We start from the raw sequence: 25,991 nt of genomic DNA, 5'->3' as shown, positions 1-25,991 counted from the left end.
ATAAATGTGAAATGGGAAACGCTTTTAGCCCAGTTCTCGTTACTCGTCTTGTTAAACGAGAAATACATTGCGCCTAAACTCAAAAGTCAGACCCTGGTTAATTCTCAGACTTGAAATAATCTTGAAGTTTTTCTGTATGTGTTCGCCGAATTCCTGGCAAGGGTGGATTCTTCAAGTAATATATCAAACACGAGAAGGTATGTTTCATCAGATGTTTACGCATTGAGAAGTAGGTTGGAAAAAGAAGGCGCAGTTAAGTTTTTTAAACGACTTCGAGGTGTTGGGATATCTGATGAAACACACTTTCGAGTGTTTGATATGGCTTCTCAAATAATCAGTTATTGTCGAAGAAATTCAAGGCTAAAGTTGGAAAAATGTTGTGGTTATTAGGAACACATGTCCAAACCACGGTCACTGTGGTGATTTTCTTTGTTTTCTCGTTGATGAATTATAAATGACTTTGAGAAGGTGAGATATTTTGGTTAAAAAGTATCTATCATTTCTACAAATATGGACAGAAGAAAAGGAAAAACACTCAAACGATAGAGTCGCTGTGTTGACCTCATTTACTTTTAGTGGAAAACTATACTTACGGGGCATTCGTATCTGAAGCAAACAAATAGATGAACAAATATTCTATTGCACCTTGTGGGTTAGATGTCTCCAGAACACTGCTTGCAACAAAAAGTATCTGCTAAATCTCTTCGCTGGACAAGATCGTCACACAAAGCGTCGTATAGGACCTTGTACGTGGCATCAGGTCCCTCTCTTTGCATCCATTTAATCAGCATTCCCGCAGCCTTTTCAGCCAATCCTTCGTAGTTCTTGCAAAATCCAGTTATTGCTGCGTCATTGAATAGCAGACTGCGGGCGAGCTTCTTCCAAGAATCTCCAAGCTTCCCTGAGAACAGCGCCAGCTCATACTCGGAAGGATTACCTTCTTTTAGGTCTTTATTACCGAAAAGAAATAAAAGAATTAACTAATTTCCCTCCACAATAACGTGATGATTTTAGAGGCTACCTTAGGCCCGGTTTAAAAGTCTAACTTTTTAAATTTTACATATACCGAATCTAACGTTATAGAGAAAAAGCTTTTGCTTTTGTTAGTAAATCCCCAAATAAGATGAAATTCAGGTAAGTCATTTAATTTGCACAAAAGCAAAGGCAAATTTGTTACACACCCCATAGAGTTAAACAATTACAACACAATTTACTTAAATCACCATCTGCAGACGCAGGACTGCAAACAACTGATTGAGAAGACATAAAACACAGCGGTTATGGTTGCCAGATCACTCTACATGTAACGCTTTTGAGACTGAGAGGGTCCAATTTGGTCTTGTCGTTTGTGGCGCGTACTGGGAATCCGATTTGTGTAACTACGAGTATGATTGAAGATCGAATCAGATGAAACGAAGTTCCGTTGAAAAACAAATAAGGAGGAAAATTCTTCAGATTGAAGAATAACAGTTTAATTACGAGATAAACCAGAAAAAGAACCCATTGCAGAGCAACTGTCCTATGACCGGGTGCAAGACCCTGCGTACTGTTTAGTGACTTAGCCATGAGGCGTACACTGTCCATTTGTATTATCCTATTATTTAAGGGTCTAAACCTGGGTGTTTATGGCCAAACACATTCGAGAATTTTACTACAGCTATAATTACTGCTGAAACAGATGGATTGCTTTCATGAGCTTACTACATACACTTGTACCCAGCAGCTATCAGCCAGTATGACAACGTGAGGAAATACGGAGTGGACTTTGTTAATTAAGTTGGATCTATGAATGAATTAATGGTTAGAAATTTATATTAACCTACTTGAATGATTCTTTATAATTTAAAGATTATGTTACCTGCGCAGGCAACTTTCCTTTGTTTAGCAGGAGGACTTGTGCAAGATGTATCACAGGGAGGCTTTCTTTTTACAGCTGAACTCTGAACTTCAGAAGATGTACCTGTGTGAAAAAAGGGACTCTTGGCTTACAAAGAAGTGAATCTTCTCAGTCATTCAATAACTTGTTAATAATTCATAAACCCAGTGGCCTATCAAATGGTCAATAAAACATCAGGTGCAGTGGTTTTAAAACCCGATAAAAACTCCTCCATATTAGGATGCGGTGTTTAATGTTTTCCTCGTATGCTAATTTGCAACGCTCACAAAAGCATAATTGTTATTAACTCTCTTGACATACGCTTTTCAAGGAATGTTTTTGAAGCCGTTCAAAAAACTCGCAGCACATGTTTTATTGGGTCTAAACCCCGATAAAACACCACTGCTTGTGTTTTAAACATTACTTAAGGTGGCCGAATACAGTTTTTAAGTGTACAGGTGTTAGAAGACGTTATTTGGAAACTATGTATTTCTGGATGCCCAAAATTGGTACGGTGTAAGACTAACTAAGAAAGAATGTATTTTCGTACGTCTTGTCGAGCTCAGTACCGTTTCCATGGCAACGCAGCGAACTATTAAACGTCCATATAACAGTGATATAATGTAGGTTTCCTTTTAGAAAATGTACGCATTAGATTTTTTCCATTTTTTGTATCCAGAAAAACTCACAAAACACTGACACAGTTGCATTATTTTCATGTAATTTTAACAGAGAGATCTCCTGTAAATATTGATTTTGCATTTTAATGTTTTGTGAAGATACCCTCTGTTAGATTTAGGTTCTCTTTGTAGGCGAGTTACGCTTTTAGGAAACTATTTTCATGCCAAATTTTACGAAATCCTAATGAGCGGTTCCTTAGAAAACAGTTCATTTCCACGAAAACAACCAGCTCAAATGCGCATGCGTGGCTTTAATTGGGTTTCATGGCAAAGTTGAAAAGCATGCAAAAGGTCTTGGTGAATGACTTTTTTGCTCGGAAAGAAAAGAAAAAGAGTCTATTTGAAAATAACATTCTCATGAGTTCATCTCTAATCATTTTTTAAACAAACGAACTGACAGCATTCAGAGTAAAAATAGTTAGCCCGATTGTAAAAATAACGAAAAGATTGTAAACTGGTCATTTACGCGCTCTTTTGGTAAACAAAAACCTTATGCTAGCGTACTCTTCGAAACTATAATTGCCATTTACCAAGATTTAAAGTTCCCTCAAAAATAATTATTTAAGTTCACGCAAAAGTTCATTCATTTTGTTTAATTTCCTAAGCGACGTAAACCACACTATGTCCTTATAATACTTTCTGCATTTATGAGGTCTTCACTGACGACGCCGTTGAAGTCTTCTCTCCCTTTTCGTTTCGATGAAGGAGTCGTACATTGCCCATGAACTCAAAATGTAAATACAGAGCTGGATGAGAGTGGTGTAACATTGGAGTACTGTTTTTTATTGGCTGGACTTTGTTACGTCGTCCGGAGCTTAAGGTTGCACGACAGTAACAGGGGGAGGGGTAGATGGGGGCTTGAGGATCCCCCCCCCCCCGCAGAAGTTTGGGAGTTAAAAACAGTTTCCTCCGCTAACATTATACAACAGCAACAAAGGCACTCCTTCCTTGTGAATCGGAAATAAGAACCAAAATGGATCGAAATCAACCAACCTCAAGCCATAAAAGCTGTTGAAATAAACGTCTAAGACGTCCGCTTATTGATAGCACTAACATTGGCGTTAATGAGAAGGAAGTATTATTCAGTAATGACACAGGCAAACTCGGAAAAGAAATTCCGAGTGCTCCTATCAGGGGTGGAACCTAAGACCTTCCGATTACTAGTTCGGATGCTCTACCACTGAGCTACAGAAGACTTGTGGGAGTTAAGGCCATTCTCGACTCATGGGACAAACATCCTGCATACTGCTAGGATTGGAATGTCAATGAGTGGCATATGCGCAATGAAAGGAAATGTGATGTAATATTTTAAGTCTGGTGAACAAATGAGAATGATATGTTATTCAGTAATGACACAGGCAAACTCGGAAAAAAGCAATGGCGTACTCGCGCGTTATGGAAGGCCACAAAAAATATGTCCTCGTAAGAGTCACCAATCTCATACCCAGAGTCCTCAGGCTCTTTGGCCATCGGATGGTCACCGGGAGGGACTGTGGGGAACTGGAATTTTATTACCGCAGGATTTTCCCAGCGAGGACATTTGGAAGTAAATAGCCAACAAAGAGAGTTTTTAACCAGTGTTGTTTAAACGATACAAGTGGCTACATTACGATGAGAAGAGAGATGTAGTTTTTTGCCATGTCTGCTTAAAAGCACTTGTAAACAACATGCTGACGTCTTTAAACGCAGATCCAGTATTTACACGGAATGGCTTTAGCAAACTAGAAAAAAACCACTGACACGAAAAAAGGTTTTCACAAGCACGAACCATCTGACACACATTTGGCCAAGCATCTTTGGCTTGCTTTCTCGTACTTGTTTGTAGTATTCATCAGTGTGTGTTTTTTGTTGGTGAACGAAATGTTACGGTTATGTAACTGAGCTTCGGAAGGGGCAGAATGGTAACAGCGGGTAATCAAAATAACTGTGCGTAGTTGTTGACAGCTGATCAGAAGTAACTGGAGGAGTTAGTCGTGAAGCAGAGGTTGGGGTCGAATTTTTCCGGACACTGGGCACCAAATTTTTCTAGAATAGTGAAGAAGACTAAGTCAATGAAATAAATGTGATGGAAAATTTTAAGCCTAGTGAATAAATGAACATGATGTATTATTCAGTGAATGACACAGGCATACTCGGAAAAATAGCTTCGAGTGCTCCTATCAGGAGTCGAACCTAAGACCTTCCGATAACTAATTCGGATGCTCTACCACTGATCTACAGGAGACTCGTGTGAGCTAAGGCCATTCTAGGTTCATGGGACAAAGTCATTTGGGGAAGATTCAGTCATGTCAACGATCTCTTACGAGGTAGTACACATTAACGTGTCGTCCAAAGATGCACCTGTAAATGATAATGAAATTCTATTCATGAAATTCTGTTTTCCACATTTTATGCTGTGAATGTCACAACAATTAAGCTAATATGTTCTTCGGAATTTGCTAGCAGCCTTTTGGCAATACAAACGCATTTGAAGAATGTTTAACGTCAAGGAGCGAACGACAATTTATTACTGTGCTCAATCCTGTGCTCAAAGTTTTCTTTATTTCAACGGCTGAAAAACCATTTGATTTCGACGTTCGAATGGACGATCTCAATGGGTGAGAATTACCCAGATTTTTCCTCAAAGTGCAGACAGTCATTAAGCTGTTGAATGGTTAACTGGTCCGGCTCTGTCAGATTTCTTTCCGTGTGCAATTTTAAGTGACGCCATTACATGCATGGATATCCCGGATAATAAGAAACCAACCAACTGCGCATGCTTTCAATCTTACATCCTACAAATTTTCGATTTTTCCACTCATGGCAAAGATAGTGTGCTGTCACGCTAACGCTTGGCAGCAATAAATAATGAACAGAACCAGACACCGTGCCTGTGGCACGCCACATCGGACTGTATACCAACTGGAGCGGCCTTTTTTCACTTTAAACTCACTTATGGCGGTCGCAAAGGTATGATCGGATTGGTTCCAAGAAAACTACTTATAACGAGACCCCATATTCCCTAAGCTTCCTTAGAAGGAGATGGTCACCCAGATCAACGGAGCGAGCAGCAAATGTATTTGTCTCGTCAAGAGCTTCTCTTCAGTCCTCGGTGATTTTCAATAACGCCGTGGAACATGAGTGCCCTTTTAGAAAGCCTTAGAGAGGCTGTCAGAGAGAAATGTGCCAAAAATGTCGCGGAGATATTTAACAACCACTTTATGATTCTGGCTTAAGCCATGGTTGACTTAAAACAATGATTGACTTTACGATTTTGGATTAAACCATGCCACGGATCTCACGGAAACAATTTTTACAATCATCCCACTGTTGCATTTGTACAAGAACTCGTGGAAAAACAAAAGCACAGTTTCAGTCTCCAACCCGCGTCTTTCCGTGAAATCTATTTGATTCCGTCATTTTCATTAAATTTGCTGTTGTTGTCATATTTATTATTTTCATGGTAACCTTCTGTTTAGCCCATTCATTCAGAACTTTATCCTGGCCAGATTTCGGCACATACTCTATTTTCACCAATTCCGTCTTCACTTTTAATGAAATTTCTTAGCGAAATTTGATAAATTTACCAATTCTGGACATCGCCTTGCTGACCTCAAAACCTAATTTACTCTTAAAAGTAAATAGACTGAGCCATATATTTAAGGCTTCTGGTGGGGAAAAGCTCTGGCCCTTTCCCTACAGGATTGACGATCAGTTTGCTGACCTGCTGTTCAAGTGAAGGGCCTGTTCACAAGTTACTTCAAGTTGCTCTAACTATCACGCGTACAGGAAATGAAAGCTTTCCCTGTACAAGGTAATATACAGTCTGTAACTCACCGGAGTCTTCTTGAGAAATGACGTCTTCGTGAAGTTCCTGCAAAAATACCCAATACTGTAATAAGAATCATTTTACAGTTATGATAGCAGACAAGAACAACAGTTCAAGCTGTACTTCCCATATTTAACAAAATTGGCATGGCAAAATTGTATGGACTTGTTAGTATCTTTGAAGTGTAAAGTAATGACCACTAAAAATTGTTTTCCTTGAAGCCAGAGAAGAGATTTAAGCCAACAGTTATTTTGAGATTATACGGGTATGCATGTAGAGATAATCATAACCTTGTGTTTTTCCCAAAAGTGAAAGCATCAAATGTGACTCACGAGGAAGAACTAGAATTGTAACACTTCAAACAGTGAGGAATTAGTCTCTTGGTGAGGAAGGAATACGTGAGGTTTCACTGGACAATATGATTAAATTCTTTACCAAGTTACATATCAAGGACACCAAATAATTAAAAGTTAGAGGCCGAGCTTATGAATCATAAATCCCTCAAACATGTAGTTCTATTGGGCCACCAAATATATTCCCAAATTATACGGAAAAGTTCTTCTCTATCAAGCAGTTGTTTTTAAGCTCCAAAACAATACACCAGACCACTTTTCAGCTGTTTGAAATTTGTTAATATTTACGGTCACTTCAAAGCGCTGCAGAAAAGCGGGGAGGAAAGACTAAAAATTCTAGTTAAAAGAAACATCCAAATTCCCCTTAAAAAACCCCAAAAAGGTATAAGAAAACGCAGAATGTTACGATTATATGAGTGTTGAAAATAGGCTAAGTTTCTTTGGCCTCAAAGGAACTTGCGGACTTAAAATGCTAATCTTCAATTTATCCAGGTTTTGGGAAAGCTAAAAGAAATGAAACAAGGAAGGAAAACATAACAAAGAAAACAAAAACCGGAACCACATGATGTTCTTCTTTTCGGTAGCACGCTACTTTGTGCTATTCATCTTTAAGTGAAATGAAGGCAACCTCGGCATATTGGGGCCTGTAATCAGATTTTCAATATTTACAGGAATCTGCTCTCTATTTTACTATTATCCAGTTGCTGGATGTTTATTTAAGTCTTTTACCTGCATTTCGTTCTGAAAGAACCATTTCTCCAGTCCAGGAACTTTGAGTACTTCATCACGATTATTCTCACACCACAGTGCCGCGTCTTGTTTTATCTTAAGAAGGTGTAGGCAGTCCTCGCATGGCTCTTGAAGGTGTTTTTTGCACTTGCCTTTTTGCTTCTGACAGTGTGGGCATTCGACGGCGAAATGATACTGCATTCCTTTAAGGTAAGGCAGGTCTTGTGACAATCCCTGTAATGCCTCTGCCACAAACTGTCGCACTTTGGTTGCAACTCGACTTGACTCATTTTGATCACGTTTGGTTCTCTGTTTGAAGACAAGCTTGATGAACCGCTTCTTGCAGATTAGGTAAAAAGAATGGGAAAAATCACTAGATCCAATGACAAACCAAGCTCCATTTCGGTACAATGTGAGACCCTCTGTTGGCCCGACCTTTGAGCACCAACCAATGGAACGTGCAACAAGCTGAGTGAACAGACCATGAGGGACAAAATCACCCACAAAAAGGAGAAACAATGGACAAGGATCAGACTCCTTGGGTTGTACTGTACAAAGATCATCAGGTGGTGCTTTAAGTTGCGCTGGTACGAAGTATTTCTCTGAAAACTGTGCAATCAAGCCAAATTGCTCCATCAAATGCAGAATGTCTTCCTTAACAACGCCATCCTCTTCCTCAAATTTGCGGAAGACGTGATCAATAAGTTCTTTGCTAAGGATACCGGTCTCTTCGAGGTTATACCAATCCATGGTAACTAAGGGATCCTAGGAAATGAACATATATTAAGCTGTGATAAAAATGGAGAAAAAAAATAAACCAACTTTCTACTTAGTTAAAAACAACCATGTAAACCAATGGTTTTTTTTTTTTTAATTTTAAGACCAAAAGGGCAGCGTTGTGCCTTATTTGGGTTTAATGTCAGAAAAATATTTTTTTCTAAACAAAAAAGCGTGTTTATTTGAATAAAACTGGCCTTCAATAATATTTGGATCTCCAAACCCATTCCCCTTGAACTGGTAAATTTCCATTGATCTGTTTTGAACAGAATACTGGAGCGCAATAAATCAAATGAAAGTTGTTCAGCAGCGCTAAAATTCTGAGATCGTCTCTTTAAAACCTTCTCATTGCTGACGTCATGTAATGTAATTCCTAAGCTAATCAGTCTGATCTATGGATAATTTCAATTACACTGCTTAGGTGTAACCATTTTGATGAAACCAGTGAATTAGCTGCTGGACGAGTGCGATCTTGTGACAAAATCAAAACGTGTAACCAATTTTATTTCTTATCGAGCCTACTACGCAACAACTTTCCTGTACCTAATTATTACGTAAATACAGTCACACCTCCCTGTGCGACCACCTCTCGTAAACGAGCGCCTTCCGTAAGATAGTATGCATTTGTACCCCTGAAATTAGCACAGACTTAAAATTAGATCCCGGTGGTCTTTATCCCTTGTAAGGGACTAACGTCCATAAGTGACTACTTTGGCTAGACATTTTGGGTGGCTGCTTGGCAAGGAGCAAGCCCTCGTCGATGAAGCCTTGATGAGTCTCATGTGTGAGGTAGAGTCGATCATAAACGACAGGGCCATTACAAAGGTATCTGAGGATCCTAGAGACGTAGAAGCTCTCACCTCAAACTTATTGCTTCTACTATGATCGGGATCAACCTTAACCCCAGGAATCTTCAGAAAGAAAATATATTTCTTTGAAATAGGTGGCATAAGGTGCAGTTTTACGCGAACCAGTTTCGGAGGCGTTGGTGTTGAAAATCTACCTCCTTTCCGGGAAAGTCTTGATTCTGAGTTGCTTTTTAAGCAACGCTGTGATTCTTGCATAATAGTTAGGCATTCGGTTTGGCTTCGTTTTTGGTTGACTTTATTTCTGTCTTAATTTGTAAGTACTGTACTGATCGAAAATACTTCTAAAGCTGCCGTATTAACCACGCGCGTGTTACCTTAGAAACCTTGACCGTAATGAGATCGTTTCACCTATCGTGAGGCTCTTGGGTAGGTGTGAAGTGTCCACAAAAGTTTAAAAGCCAAAAACTTGTGGTTGATTCTACGGAGACTATGTCGACTTTGAACGAATTTATAGGGTATGTAGGAAGGCTATTAAATTTCATCACGCCAGTAGAATAAAAAGATCACTTGGCGACTTCTAGGTTGACTTTCAGGATATGAATGTCATCACAGCGTCTAGTCGTAAATATGTGCACAGAAGTATTCAAAGTAAAATAATTAATCAAATAAGGTGGTACCAAACCATCAAGACATTTTCTAGTTAACACAGCAATGTGAAGTTTTCGTCTATTAATCAAGGGCACTAAGTCCAAAGCAGCGTTCAACTCTTTAGCATCGCGACCAGAATTTGGAAAAATAAACTTCGCAGATCCATGCTGTAAACTGACGAAAATGGGTAGGATCATTGTCTTGTAGGGGCGTTCAGCTGCAGCCATGGGAATAGGGATTCTCAAACGCCTTAAAACGCCCAATTTGTTCGAGACCTTATTGACCGACCTTAGACTAACCTTCTTGCTACATACTCCCAACACGCACGTATTTTGTACATCCATACAAGGAAGAAAATTCTCATTGTATCCTTGGGATCCTTGGGTTCTCAAAAATCCTTAACCGAAGATCAAAGTATTGCGCTTCTGTTGATGTCATTATAGCTTTGTTGTAGATTAAAATTACAAAAAAGAATTATGGTAATTTTTCTCTTCCCACAGGTCGGTTTGAGTGGGCAGTTTTATGTGACAAATTGCAAAAATTACAAAATCGCGCAGCCAGAGTGATAATAAAATTACCTTTTGAAATGAGCAGGGCAAACTTGCTCTGCCCAAGCCGCACACGAATTATCTGAAACGAAGTTTTTGTCATAGCGGGGCCTGTTTATGCAATAATCTGTCCCAAGAATTAAAGGATGACACCTCTTTTGGGCGTTTTAAACGAAACATCAAGCGGGTATCTGACTTATCAGATTCCCTCACGGCAATCTGAACTTGTAATACACTTGAAAAGCATTTTTACGTATGTGTATATTTTTTAGCTGAACTGTTGATTTTCCACGTTTAAAACAAAGTTTACATTTACATTTGCATTCAAATGACGTCACCTTACCGCGCTCTTAAAATATGGAATTGTGCGGATAAGCTGCTTGAAGAGTTTGATCAGCCATTGAGCATCGAGAATGACCGTCTCACGGTGCTTGACAATTATTCCCAGGTCGTGATAGAACTTTATCATGGTGTCAAACTCTTCGTCGTCTTCTATAAAGCACTTGTCCCTTGCATAACATCGAAGTTGCCCCAGACTTTGGTGATAAATGTTCTCGGCTACCAAAGCATTGATCACCCTTTCAAAATTGATCCACCTAATGGATAGTTACAGAAATCACTTAAATCAAAAGACTTAAAAAATTAAAGTTAAGATATGGTATTCAAGTTGAGGCATTTTAGGTCCACATGAGCTTAACGCCAATACTTCCTTTTCTTTGTGCTTGTATGTTAACGCTCTGGTTTTTCAAGTGCCAGTTAACGTAAGATTGAATATGCGTTTTATTCAGTAAAAATGAGTCATGAGCAATGAATGAAATCGATATTATGTTTACTTTATTAACACGTGACTAATTCAACACCGACAGATACAGTCTCGTCCGAGTCTTGCCCCATATTCAGTACACACGCATTGGAGCCTGATTGCACTTTTGGAACTTACGAAGAAAACCGAACTTAAAATACTTGTTCTCCACACGACGCTCATGTAAAAAGAGTGACTTCATCCATGATTTGTAATGAAGGGAGAAGGGAGACATGCCAACAATTTAAATTTCACTTTTGTTTTAAGCCCAAACAGGGCTCTTTACGGCGTAAGTTAAAAGGTTTAATCAGTTGTCAGGTGAACACATTTTGTAACTCAAAATAATATCGATTGCTCATGACCTTTTACTGCGAAAAAGTACGGATAGGATTGTTTCTAGTTATTTTAAAAGTTCTTACCTCTCGAAAAAAGAAGATATTAACTAGGGCTATTGGAATTAGAAAGAAAATTTGGGGTGATAACTAAACTTCGATCTTGAGAAAATACAATTTCTTGTTAGGTATTGTAACGCATTTCAGAATTAACGTTGAATTGTCTATAAAGAGTGATCGGTAACACCCACTTTTCTTTTTGGGTGCCGTTGCCATGGACGTTTGGGGGTGCCATTCACACCGGGGAGTGTTTTCTCGTTGTGATGTGTAAACAGTCAAGGTGGGCAAAGAGGAATTTGTAACCTCAACGAGCAGAAGGGCGGTGATTCCATAATTGGATCGAATGTTCGCGTCCCTGGGGATGTCAGTCTCGGCATGCAGCGATAACCACTCACCGTTAAATGGGCGTGAGTTAAACGATCGCAGTAAATGCCGAGGTTACAAACACGAGCATAAAACGCCACTTAACCCAAAGGCCAAAAGCGAGGCAGAGCAGTTCATGAGGGCCTTAAAGAAGTTGTTGCTGATCACCGCGTTGACAGGAGCAAACTTAAAACAAGAAGTGTACCAATTCTTACGTGCCTAGCGAGCAACTCCATATTGCACAACAAAGTTAGCACCAGCTGACCTTTTGCATCCCAACCGAAAGTTCCGCTCCCAGCTACCCGTAGGAGTGGTACCACGTGAAATAAACCTTGAGGAAGTATATGCCAGAGATTTAGAGAGGAAACAGGAGATGAGAGCCCATGCAGATTCTTAGAAGAATATAAAGACGTCAGATATCTAAGTGGGTGATTCAAAGTTGGCCCGAAACGGGCGGTGAACAAGGGATTACCTCCGTATGAGAGGACGCCACTGCAGGTGCATTACCGAAAGGGGTTGCAAGTCATGGCTCGGAGGGAGGACGATAGCAGTATCACGTGAACGACTACTTACTTCAAAAAGCTGCGATATAAATCAGAGGAGGAGGCCAAAAAGTGGTTAGGGGTGTCAAGGGAACCGACCAGTGGGTCTACACGAGTAACGGGTGGGGATACAGGCTCGAATTCCAAGTTAGAGGAGACATCAGAAACGTGCGCCGAGTCGGTAGCAGTCACCGATGGAAACAGGACAGGGGAGCCAGCCAGCCCGTAGCCAATGTCACCTGGGCGAGAGGAAGTGAGGAGAAGCCAAATGCTCCGAAAGGAGGCCAAAGAATACCTCAAAGAAAAATATGTGGACTTTGAGCTCGGTTAGTGAGAGACTTGCAGAAAAACGGTGTCTCAGTTTCAGGCTGCTCTACCTGTTATTGCAAAACCCAAGTAGCACAGTTGTACAAACTATCTGTAAACACGGATGTAGTATCTTACCGTGTAGAACTGGCGCTAACACGCCAGTGGCATGCTGGGACTCTAAGCTCGGTCACGTAGTCACTTAAGAGTCGGCCATGATGGCGGCTGTACTTGTATTTGTTTGCCAGATCATTAAAATTGTTATGTCTTGTAACGCGTTAAATTGTCTTTAAAAAACTATTTGATAACACCCACTTTTTTTTCGGGTTCAATTAACCTTGCTTTTTTGGCATCATCATAACTACAAAACCTCTGAAATGGGAGACACCAAACTAAATAGCTGACAACAAAGAAAATATTTTATATATTTACCTCACTGGTATCGGCTCTCCCATGTAAGGCTCCTGGTTCCATACTTGCATGATTCTGTTTCGCAGTGCTTGAATCGAGTCAATCGTGCATTCTTAGAGTAAATTATAATACAAAAATCAAATTATGCCAGTTCATGACAGAAACGCCCAATGGAGACTTCATAAGGAAGGCTAGAAAATAACATGAGATGGTTCGCAAACTATAATCTTCGACATAATTACTTAAAGTACTTGGATAAAGATAAGAATACATCTATACATGCGCATGCCCCCTTCCCACATACACACAAATGTTATCAAAATGGGGGTAAGGTAGAGAGAAAAGTGTCTTAACCAATAAGACCATCCAAATGAAAATAGAAGAAAAAGTCTCCTGTAATAAATTAAAGGCTACTCTTTAACTTCAGTAATTTACTATCAGCTTAGTCGAACTCGGTTAACTCGAACTCATTTTGCTTTTCCCTGGCTAAAATGTACCTGGATAACTCGAGCTCTATTTAAGCACGTCCCACACTAAACCTTAAAATGTCAAAACATATAGCTGATTGATTTGTTGAAATATTTATCTTTATTGCCGTACAGAATCTTCCCTAACTAGATCGGGAAAAATTCCCAAACTAAACTGTTCGTACCAAAAGGCTCTTGACTGTAAAAATATTATATATTTTATAAGTTTTTAACAGGATATTCTAAATTCAGCACCAACCCCGCTAACTCAATAATCATTGGTTTCCCTTGGGAGTTGAATAAGCAGGGTTCTACTGTAGCTTAAACTACTTATTTCATGATTCGCAATGGAAACCACGCTTGAGACCTCAAAAGAGCCACCAAACGGACTAAAATCTCTCATGAAATAGCTTGGGTGAGGTCACTATAGATATTAAACACGCCGAAGTGGAATGCATTGAATAAACTATTAAGAACACAAAAAATCTTCTCATGAATATTACTTGGTATAGTGAGTCGTCACGATTTGTGGACGCTCTTAACATAAATACATACATAATGAGTAAGGGTGCATCACAACATAAAGAAATTGAATGTTCGCTCGCTTGTAACAAGGCCTGCGAGGGGAGCTTACATGTTACAACCCCTCACGGGTTTCTGATATTACACCATTACATTCCACTATATAAAATGATTTATGGAAAAAGTTTGTTGAAATTATCACCGGGCTAAAATAAATGATATTCAAAAGATGAACGTATTAGCAAAAACAAAGTAACATATTAACAAGGAATTTACGGTATAACTTTCACATGTTGTACATGTTCAATTAGAAATGAAACGAGCAACCTGTGCCTTTGGGAAGTAATCATGATTAAATGTGAAGAAAAATGAAGAACTTTACCTGTTTGAGGTCCATTAGTCGGTTGATCACAATCTTTTCCACTTAATCTTCCCGTGTTATTAATGTTGAAAAACGGTTGAACCACGTGCTTTACGTATTCCTTTGTGGTAATTTTGTTTTGTATCTGCGAATTTGTGTTTGAAATATTTTCGACTGGGATGTCAGCATGTGTGCCAACAACGAGTACTGGAGGTTGCAGATAATTAGGTTTCCGTTGTACATTGTCACTTTCCTCTACTCCTCTCATTTGTGTGATGTTATGTACTGTGGCAAGCCATGATTGAAAATTCTCCAAATTTGTTTCTCCAGTCGGATTTTCCAATTTAACATCATTATATCCTTGTCTGTAGTAGGGCGTGGCTGGTTCATTCAATGACTTGCTGAGGTTGTGCACCAGGAGATAGATTGCTCTTGATGAAAAAAATATAGGATGCGTGGCGTAGTAGAAGTGTTGACCTGCAAAATCCCAGAGATGCATACTGATAACAGATTGTTCTTTTTCAGCTGATTCACATCTTAGTCCTTTGATTAACTGATTTGTATGACTCGTGATTCCTTCTGGAAGTGAAGTAGCATCAACTTTCAACTCAGGCTGTGCGGATGTGTAATCAGTAGCACCAACTACATTTGGTTCAGCATCCTACAATATAGCAAAAAAAACCCAATCATTTCATTTTTAATTGCAAATTTTGAAAATGATGTCATTTGGTCAAGTATGCAATTGAAGTCAGGAAAAAAAGATATTTCAGATAGCAGCATAACATATGTGCTGAACAAATATGAAGGTCACCGATGGGATTAATCAGGAACAACAGAATGGCTTAAATTCGAACTGTAAGCATATAGCAATGAAGAGATTTTTACTTTCAAGCATCCTGGCGGTGTAAACCTATTACAAGTGCAGCGGTATAAAAGAAATGCGGCACGTATAAAGTCTTACCTCTCTAATTTCTCCCCATCAAACGTTCAATCTTTACCCCAGTGTTTAACTAGATCTAAAGTAGACAAACTATCTATGACCCTAGTTTCTCCACGTCCATCACCGCCATCGGTCAGCCTTGGCTGCATGATGGCATTGCCGCTAATCTTATAAACCAAAACCTCTTCTGTGAGGATAAACTGACGGGCCGCAGTAGTGGGGTCAATGCATATCAGATATGTTCTGTAATAGCAGAGTTCCGCGTGCGAGCGCCATGGGTAAGAAAATATGGTGACCCATCGTTGCCAGAAATTTTGGTTTTCGTAATGACGCCACTATCCATCCGTCCGTCCGTACGCAGAACTAAAGGAAACCAATGCGAATAGCACACTCAAGCATGTGAAGCCTGCGCTGCCGCCCGCGTTTGTTTGTCGGGAAGTTGCATGATGAACTATGTTAAAAAAATTGAAGACAACAAAAATACAAAGTGAATTTATGTATTCATCGAATACGTCGACGTGAAAGAAGAGAAAAAAGAGAGAAAGACAACGAGAAAGTAGGCGCTAAATAAGCAAAATTCAACGTGAAAAAGAGCGACTAAGATCACGAGCAAACAGGCGTGTTGAAAAAAAAAATGATGTGGTGAGCAACTCGCAATTCGCTTAGAAATTAAATGCATTAAATGCAATGCAGTTATCATTGTAATTGTTATTGTTGGTAAGCAGTTCGCTTCATATGCTTTAAAAATATATTTAACTCCAGAGAGGAGTTTCTTAAAAATACTAACATTCTAAAATTAGAAACCAACTGAGATGTATAACTAGAAAAGGTGAGCCAGTGGTTATGTGCTAACAAATTATCTTTGAACATTGGAAAAACTAGCTTTGTGATATTCCACTCTTCACAAAGAAGAATAGCCCAGAAGTTGAATCTTACGGAATTTCCGATAGGTTTGTTAATTCTGATGATCAAGTTAAATATTAAGGCCTCATTTTTGATTCAAATTTATACCGCTAGAAACCATACTTAGCCGAATTGAGCAAGAAGATTTCAAGAGGTATAGGAGTACTATCTAAAATTAGACATTTTGTAAACATATTACATCAATTATATTAACCACGTATCTACCCCTTTCTCACCTAAGGTTCATCAGTTTAGGGCGATACTTATAATTCTGCTCTTAGGCCCGATTCATGCGTCGAGCTTGACATGAGCCGAACCTAATCATTTGGTTCGGTGCATGTAAAGATCGACGTATGAATCAGTTAGGATCGACAGATTTGTATTTGGGTCGACCCTCCGTTCTACTCGACTGCGCCAGTCGAATAGAAAGTTCGATTTCGATTCAGACGTTGAACTTTTACATGTGCCGAACCAAATGCATACGTTACGTATAAATTATATAAATTATATCTATGCCAGAGGTCTGCGCGTTCCATCGACTTGGCATGCGCAAAGGACTTCATTCTGAACAAGATGGCGGGAAAAGAGGAATGTGCTTGTTCCTCTTGTTTCGAAACAACTAAATATAATTGTCTGAGATGGGAAAGATTTTAAAAAAAAACTATTTTTGATGTGCACACGCACTTCAAACCGACAGAAACTTTCCAATACAGGCTATATCAAAGGCGAAGCCTTAAGACTTCTCAGAACAAAATCTTCAAAAACAACATTTGAAGTAAACATTACTCTCTTCAAACAGAGTACGCTACAGAGGTTACCTCGATAACCTTATAGATAAAACTCTTTCAGAAGTCAATTTCCGCGAAAGAATGTCGGCACTACAAAACAAACAAAAAACGCGCAAAAACATTTTGCCGTTTGTTACGGAATATCGCCCTTTTGTGCCTAACCTAAAACAATTCAGATGAGTAAATGGCACTTGATAGAAAATCAGCCTGAACTAAGAGAGATCTACAAAGACCCTTCCCTACTTTCGTACAGAAAAGGGAGATCTTTGAAAGACGTACTCGTAAGAGCAAAATAGCTTTGAAGGTCATATTCTTCCTATCTCGACCATTAGGTGCCGTGTTTGTCCTGTCTTCATTATTTTAGCAAAAAAGCTCTTCCATGTCAGAATTCATCTTTCCCGCCATTTTGAATCTTGTTGAGTAAAAACAACAGCCGCTGACCACGAAAAGCTGTTTTCTCACTTTAGCTTTAATTAAGTTCGACTTCAGTTAGGTTCGACGTCTGAATCAACTGCCGTACTTAATTATTTGGGTCGACCTTAATAGGTATGGGGTTCGGCTCATGTAAAGTTCGCCGTGTGAACCGGGCCTTAGACCTTTAATAACTCTTCAAAAGAGAGCTATACGTAGTATAATTTTCTCGAAACCAGATGAATACTTTGAGCCTCTTTTTAAGGAACTAGAGATTATAAAATTGACTGATCTTGTTACCCATCACAATACACTCCTCATGTATCACTATTACTATAATCTTTTTCCATCTTCCTTTGAAAATTTCTTTCAAACAGTAGCATCCATAAACTAATACGATACCAGGCTAGCCTCTAAATGAACCTTTTACATCAACACCATCAAAACAAAGTATGGTAAACATTCGCTTTGTAGCTGTAAAAGATTAGAATCACCTTGACGAAAGCATTAAACAACTCCCCCCTTAAAACGTTTAAAAACAAAGTCAAGTTAAACATCTTACAGTCTTACTGTTCATTGGATTTCAACTGGTAGTTATTTATTTATTTATTCTTTAATTTCCTCTCCTTTTTTTATTTCTTTTTTTTAATGATTAATCAATTGTTTTGCCCAAGCCAACCTACCTTCTATATTTAAACATTATTTAGTTTTACTCAGCTAGATAAGCTTTTCAGTTATTCTGAGTAAATGTTATCTCTTTTGTATTAATATATTATGTTGTAAAATGATTAAGTTTAACTTTGTTAACTTTTTTGTTTGGTAATAAAGCTTGTTGCTGTTGGAATTGGTAAGGTTATTACCTTCATACAATAAAGCAGACATAGATCATCTATGATATTAAAAAGGAATTGTGGAGCTCCGCTTTTAGGCTTGGCTAAATATATATATTACCCTTAAGAGACAATTTGATTTGCGGGATGAGAATTTTGAACTATGCATGCAAATCGAATCTTACCCCTCATGACCTATTATGGACTGGCATAGCGCTTTGTGTTATTTACAGCCATCCTAAAAAAAAAATAGTGCATTAGCAAACAGACCTCATTTAATACCTGATCGAGTCTATTAAAGTCGTTTAAATTTCTTTTCTCCCCTCATATATAAGCTGGTCAAGTGTTTTTGTTCCGCGTGGCTGTCGTATCTACTTAGAGTCCGGGTAAGACTAGTGTATAGAGAATTCAATGTATACTCCAAAATAGCTTGTGATTACCAGCACTATGCATCTCTTTGTTTCCAAAACATAATAATTGTTGCCAAAAAATCATCGGCAAGCCTCGACGGCCTTGCCATTCACTCAGATCAGTAGCCTCCTACCTGATATACTCGGCATTTGTTTTGTCCGAGGATGGCTGATTTCTTTTATATCTTAAAGGTGGTTACGCTAAAGGTATGGCGAACATCGCTGAGAATTTTTTTTCACAAACTATATTTGGCATTGATGAGAAACGAAATAACCGAATCTGAATAGCAAATTTGCCGTTTGCCACCCAAATTATAGTATACATTTGACGATCTTGCCATTTCATTGAGGTAAAAATGATGAACAATAAACCTAAACAATATAACAATAGAGCTGATGTTCGCGGGCGTAAATCTATTGCAAAATTTTGTCAACAAAATCAAATGAATACTTACCTCTTAGGAGGATAACCGATCCTTTTTAATTTATTCCACTTCTGAGTTTTTCGTTCGAACGAACGAAAAACTCAGGACTTATGTATTGATCACTTAATGACACAGGCTGAAGAAAAAGGCTCGAAAAAAATGCGAGTGCTCATATCAAGATTCGAACCTAAGACCTTCAGACTACTAGTTCGGATGCTCAAAAATGCTTAAAGAGGAAAAACAAACGTTGCCTTACGCCGGATCGAGGTAAAATGATTTCACTTCAAGATTTCCCCGTGCATTCCGGTAGCCGTGTGCTGTCTTTACGGCTGGCATTCGTCAGTCGCTGTCTTTTACGTTGAACTTTGCTTGTTCATCGCCAGCATTTTCGTTTTCTTTCTCTCTCCCTCTCTCTTCTTTCCACGCTTGTTGACATATTCAACGAGTATATGAAATTATAGCTCTCTTCAAAATTTCCGTTTATTTTTACTAAAAAGTAGTTGGCCGTACAACTTCCCGCTGTAAAAAAAAAACGCGGGTTGCAGCACAGAGTTACCTTGAGTGTGGCATTTCACAATGGCTTACACAGAACGCGGACTTACGTGTAGACGGATGGAAGTTACGTCATAGCCAAACCAAAATTTTTCTAATTGATGCGTTACGAAAATTTCTTACTCATGGGGCTCCGTGAGCGCGCCTTCGGCGCGCGGAGCTCCGTTATGAAAGGTACAAGAATGAATGTTGTACCTCTAGCAACTACCATGGCTTCGATTCCCTCCGAGGTCGAAGATTTTTTTTCGCCTCGTGTGGTCTTCCATTTTCTTACTACGACTAACCCCAGTGGAAATAAATGAATTCACTTTAACTCTTAACCATACACTGCAGAGTTAATTGTATGCTTCATTTGTGTCCTTAGTACTAGCGGCACACCATTCATTTGTACCCTTCACATTCACATTGCCGCAATTACCACCACATAATCACCCACGACTTCTCTCTGGCCTTGAAGCTCAGTTGGTAGGTCAACGGTTGATCAAATCTGGAGGTCGTGGGTACCATTCGCGCCGAGCTGGAAGATGTTTTATCTATACCTTATGCGGTCTCCCATTTCCTTACTAGGCCTAACGTTCAGTAGCAAATTTATAGCTCACTTACATAAAGGGGAAGTATCATGTGGTTTTTGGTCTGTTTTGTTAAAAATGGAATAGGTACTTCAATCAGCTGCCTTGAAATAATTCTAGAATGACGAGAGGAAAGAAATAAACTCATTTCTTGAAAGGAACAACTCGTGATCTGTTCTAGCGCTTTTTGGAAACAAAAAGGCGAGAACCTGAAAAACATTATCCTAACATTTTTCAAGTTTCAATTCATACCAGCCCACTCTGTCTCTGGCCAGAGGCACTAATCGATAGTTTTATTGCACTGGGGTGATAATTTATGGAAAAAACTTGACAATTATAACTTTGTTTCTGCCAACAGACAAATATTCTTGGGTTTTGAAATGACAGCAAATTTGTGCGATACTTCCGGCATTGTAAGTAACTTTCCAGAATCCGGCGACAGGAGCGAAAATTCGAATTACTTTTTATTTGCCCCCAAAGACCCTTTTGGTGAACTATTTTCAAAAATAATATATTCAAAGGTTCCTGCGAATTTGAATTTTGGCAAAAACTGGTAAAGTTCGAAATCGGCCCAAACGTGCCGGTTGGCCTGATTGAAATTGTGCAAATAAGTACATTTTCAAAACTCTCCTTCAAGACAAGGAAGCATTTTCTCGAGTTGATGTTTTCACAATCGTTTTTTTTTTTTTATCCCTTGTGCTTGTTTGCAAACTATTTTTTATGACTACCTGAACATTCCTTTATTTGAAGTTGCCCACGTAAAGAATACAATGTTTGCTGTTCCTCAGATAAAGTGATTTTTGCCATATTTCAGATGACCATATCATCGGGGGTATACGAATATACCGGTAATAAACGAACGTTTTTGAACGAGCAATTTTTTTTATTTATCATGTTAAAATATTTAGTTTGGCCCGTGAAAAGTGAGCGCGCTAGGTCGAGATGTGTGGAATGCACTTTGACACAATTCGCCATTTCAGTACTTCATGTCAGCTCGTGTTACTATGCACACGTCATTACAGTTCACGGAAGTTTTCAAAAAAATGCCAAGGTCTCTGGTTTCATCTCATGCTTTTATACACGTAAATAACGCTTTAAACTTGAGTGCTCCCCATATAAGCATTAAGTTATCAAATTTATCTTTTCAGGCGAAATTTTCAAGTTTATATTGCCCGACGTAACTAATCGAACAGTTCGGTAATCGAACTTAATCGAACCCAATCGAAGTTAATCGAACGATTGGGTTCGATTAGTCCGGAAATCGAACACAATCGAACCAAAACATTTGTGTGAGAGTTCGATTGAGTTCGATTTCCGAACCCAATCGAACCCAATCGAACCTAATCGAACAACATAAAAATCACTTAAAATATACCAGCTCAGCGGCGGGACTGTCTTAGCATATGTATATAAGAAAGAATTAAGAACAATAACTAATAATCACTTTAATGAAATAACCTTTGGGGATAAAAAAAATACAGTGAGTTTACTGTAATATCGAAAATGATATAAGTTCAATGGACTACAAGAAAATGCAAATTAGTTGCGAAGAACGCGGTCTTCAACACAACATCCACAAGATAACGTGAGATAAATGAAACTGCCACATTTGCAAGTAAAGCAATTAAAAGCAACAACAGAGTTGTTAACCGTGTAAGGTCGCATGGATTCGTCAAAGCGGAAAACAAATCAATTTTTGCTGCTGGAGTCATCTCCAAAATAGTGTGTGTTCTCATTCTCGACCACCATTTTCAACTAACAATCGGACCCGGGGAATCCAACCAGAAAATATATATTCACTGATGCAAAATCAAGCCTAATCCGCGAACTCAATGGAACCCATCGAACTCAATCGAACCTAATAATCGAACCTAATCGAACTAATCGAACCCATTCGAACGTTCGATTTGGTTCGATTAGCCCAATTTTTTTGTGAGGGTTCGATTGTGTTCGATTATCGAACTCAATCGAACCCAATCGCGTGATTGGATTCGATTGGGTTCGATTAAGTTCGATTAATCGAACGTTCGATTTGGTTCGATTAGTTACGTCGGGATATTGAGACGTTCAAGCGAGACGAAAGAGCCTTCCAAGGGAAAAAACCTGAAATCAGTGAAATTGAAACCCTGTCTCTCATATCATGTTTTAACAACTGCATCAAGCTGAGTGGAAGAAGGGTGCCAGGGAAGTCCCAGGGGCCTCCACTGTGACCAACCGGCCTCTAGAAACTAACACGCTCTTATGGCTGTCAATCACCGCAACCCAGCCATGAGCCCAACGCACAGTCATCCAGACACCCGTCACACTGTGTAAGCAGTGAAAAAGTGGAAGCAAACTAAGGGAAGAGGCGGGAGGGGCAAAAACCGAGACGAACCAACCAGAAACTCCTCAGAAAGTCCACTACGCACCGCCACGCTTAAACGAAACCACAATGCGGTTCTCTGCGAATGTCCTACCTACCAAGAACCGCTGACCGCCCAATGAATGCTGAAAAAATCTCGGAAGAAAAAGTGCAACTTTGTTACTTACTTGTCTGCAATCCTCTGGCGAGTTACATCCCCGAGGCATGGCTGAAAATTGACTGAAATTCCGCATATTTGAGATTCAAAGTCTTGTACGACGCGAATAATTTTCATTGCGTGACAAGTGAAATGTGATACACAAGCGCGCGTAAAGCACAGGAATAAACTTTGTCAATATTTTCACTTTTGATGTCTGAAAATGATTTTGGAAATTACAACAACAAAAAATTGAGGCAAGTCAAGGTATACAGGGGAAGACTTGAGAAGCAGGAGAATATATTTTTGTAAATTTTACGTTTTGCACGATTTCACGTCATCATAAATATTATAAAACACGTGAATAGCAGTGAAATAGATCCGGACAAACAAAATAAACTCTTGTTCGGAGAAAGCGAATAACGACTGAAACTTGACCAAGATTCAGCCTTCTTATCTCAAACCGGTTTCCGTTCTTGAGCCTAAAACTTGGCGAATGTCGAAAATAATTCTTACTCCAACCGCTTGTGGCCTGTTTGTAGTTTAACAGAAAAACCTGTGGGGGCATTTTTAATCTATCTCGATTGATACAAAGTAGGAATTTTTTTCGCTGATCTGCGCCTTATTCAGTAACTGTTTTCAAACATAAATATCTTAAAAATAGAGACACCTATAAAGCTCACTATACCTTTAGAATGTTTTGCTATGAGGAAACACGCTCTAACAAAAAAGAGAAAGTGTCAAAATTTATTTTGCCAGAGATATTGGTAAAAAATACGGGAATAAACAAAATCATCCCGTAAAAATTGATTCACTTTTAACTTCAAAACGCTCTTACAGATTTTCTCTATTCTAATTTCGCCAATAGTTAAAATCCCTAAAATTTCGCCATTAAGTGCCCGACTAGATTTCGAGATAATCGACAATGTTTAAAATGAGAGACTATGCGCTACCGTTGCCATGGTAATAGTTATTGCTTGGAAACCGATGAGAAAATTAACTTTGATCATATGTTGAAATGATGATGTAGTGCGAAGGAGATCGAAGTTTATTTTGTATGCCGGCGAGGTTGTAATTTCAAAACTTCCACCCTAAGTCCAAAAAAAACTGCTGCGAGCCTCCTTAATCATTGCCGTTTATCCTATTGTTTTTAAGTATTTGTATTTGTTCTCCGTCAAGCCATTGTCACAAATAAATGCAAAAATTAGAAATAAGCTTATTAGCGAGAAAAACTTGTCAGTAGTTTTTGCCAACGATTCGATATTGCGAGACGTTTGTTTGACTGACTATTTGAGCTTAGAATCACATTTTCTGAAATGAAGCAAAATAGGACGAGATGACAAATAAAACTCCGAGGGAAATAATGAACATGGACTGAACAAATGAGCTCAAAAAACTGCTCTAAAGTTAACAGTATTAAACTTATGTTAAGCATGTTTCAGTGTCAACACTGCAATTTAGGAAAACAAAATCTTGCAAAACAGCAACGTTTTGTCAACAAAATCACATAGATATACTCGCCTCCTTGGAGAATAACCAGGTCTTTAACTCGATTACTGATTTTTTCCTTCGTTTTACAAAGTCAAGTGAGCGCAAAGTTTCACTTCATGATCAAGAGGAAAACTCTAACCGTTTCGTCTCGCCGGATCAGAGTAAAATAATTTCCCTTCAAGATTCGGCAACTGTTTATGATGTGCGTCCATTTGTTTCTCCCGTAGCTAGTCTTCCTACTCTTTCTTCCGCTGATGGAAGGCAAAATTGAACGAGATGAGAAAATAAAACTCCAAGGGAAAATAATGAACACGGACCGAAAAAAATGAGCTCAAAGGACTGTACTACTCTGAAGTTAGCAGTGTTTAGCTTAAGCTTAAGTTAAACGGCGTGTCAACACTGCAAGAATCAATATCTTGCAAAACAGCAAACCGGCTAAGTTTTGTCAACAAAATCACATGAATATACTCGCCTCTTCTGAGGAAAACCAGTCCTTTTATTCCATCACTGATTTTTTCGTTCGTTTTACGACGTTGAGTGAGCGAAACGTTTCACTTCAAGAGAAAAACCAACGTTTCGTCGCGACGGATCGAAGTAAAATGATTTTTCTTCAAGATTCTGATGATGTGCCAGTCGATATGTTTCCTCTGCCGCTATTCCTATTGTTCTTTCTTCCGCTGTTGGTCACAGAAATGAACTTGTATTCTGACCAAATTATTATTATTATTATTATTATTATTATTATTATTTTCTAAAACGTAGTTGGCAATGCAGCATGCCGCCAAACAAACGCGGCTTGCAGCACAGGGTTTCAGTGTCTCATTTCACATTGGCTTACACGGAGGAGCGTATGTATGGACGGATGGTCGGACGGAAGTGACATCATAACCAAACCAAAATTTCTGGCACTGATGGGTTAACTAAAACTGATTTCTTACCGCTAATAACAGTTTCTAGCAAAACGCTCTATCATGAAGTCAAGCCATGTGGCTAATTGTTTGTTCGCTGGTTCTTCCTTTGCTCAGCCAAGAAAGCAGAACTCAATACGCCGGTCCCAAACAAATGAGCGACAGCTTTACAGCAACAACTTTACACAACTGTTAGGGACCTTCCTCGACAATGTAGCTCCAGCAATATAAGACTTTTCACAAAAAAGTGACAAAAAAGTGCCAAAGAATTCGCTGAAGGTACACATTTGTAAAAAGTAAGCTTTTTTCACTCGTTTTAAATTGTAGTGCGGCAAATAAAGCAACCACCCTGGCGCCTTTTTTACTTTTCTACGTCGTGTGATCAATATGCTTATTTTCGCTGTGAGAGTGTTAAAAGGATAGTGAAAGAGGTATTATTCTGCACCTGAATTTTGAACAGATGGAAAAATTTCACTTCGTTATTGTGAATTCCTAATCAGTTACACTTGCATACTTGACATATGTATGTTACGCAGGTTTTCAATAGCACGTGGGGACAAGCAAAATAAGCAAAATGACATCCATTACAATCTCCAATTCCAGTTCCTGTTTTAAATAAATGTCTATCTTCTGCTTTAAACAAACCTGGTTCATGTGGGAAATTCTTTTGTTTCCTTCCCTTTTCAATTCCTCCAAGTCCTTTTCCTTTCTTAGGTCTTCATCTAACAAGCAGCCAATGGCTTTCAAGTCCTTTTCATGAGGAAGTTTTTCAATCAATATCTTTGCGATATCTTCAGAGCATCCCAGCAATTGTTCATTCTTGTTCCCGGTAGATTGCCAGTTCTTCACTTGGTCAACATCAATTTCAAATT

General features: G+C 38.9%; 1 protein-coding gene across 3 annotated transcripts in view; it reads right to left on the bottom strand.

Moving 5' to 3' along the window:
* Positions 1 to 25,991, bottom strand: part of LOC146485488 (uncharacterized) — a 46,277-nt gene that overhangs the window by 8,329 nt on the left and 11,957 nt on the right. For 2 of the 3 annotated variants that reach the window (XM_085103396.1, XM_085103398.1), the window contains 8 exons: positions 25,765 to 25,991; positions 14,416 to 15,055; positions 13,066 to 13,156; positions 10,572 to 10,824; positions 7,447 to 8,211; positions 6,373 to 6,409; positions 1,859 to 1,960; positions 646 to 949 (listed from right to left, as the gene is read on the bottom strand). The exon at positions 25,765 to 25,991 is cut by the window's right edge and continues 207 nt beyond it. In XM_085103396.1, the coding sequence (XP_084959522.1) occupies positions 654 to 949; positions 1,859 to 1,960; positions 6,373 to 6,409; positions 7,447 to 8,211; positions 10,572 to 10,824; positions 13,066 to 13,156; positions 14,416 to 15,055; positions 25,765 to 25,991 (2,411 nt within the window). In that variant the 3' untranslated portion in view covers positions 646 to 653. Of the gene's footprint in view, positions 1 to 443; positions 950 to 1,858; positions 1,961 to 6,372; positions 6,410 to 7,446; positions 8,212 to 10,571; positions 10,825 to 13,065; positions 13,157 to 14,415; positions 15,056 to 25,764 lie in introns of those variants that run through there. The other variant, XM_085103399.1, reaches the window with a different exon arrangement.

This window comes from Pavona decussata, unplaced genomic scaffold, assembly GCF_977016875.1.
Source record: "Pavona decussata unplaced genomic scaffold, jaPavDecu1.1 SCAFFOLD_26, whole genome shotgun sequence".
NCBI classification, from domain to species: Eukaryota; Metazoa; Cnidaria; class Anthozoa; order Scleractinia; family Agariciidae; genus Pavona; species Pavona decussata.
The sequence above is the reverse complement of the archived record's forward strand: the minus strand, read 5'-3'. Positions and strand labels throughout refer to the sequence as shown.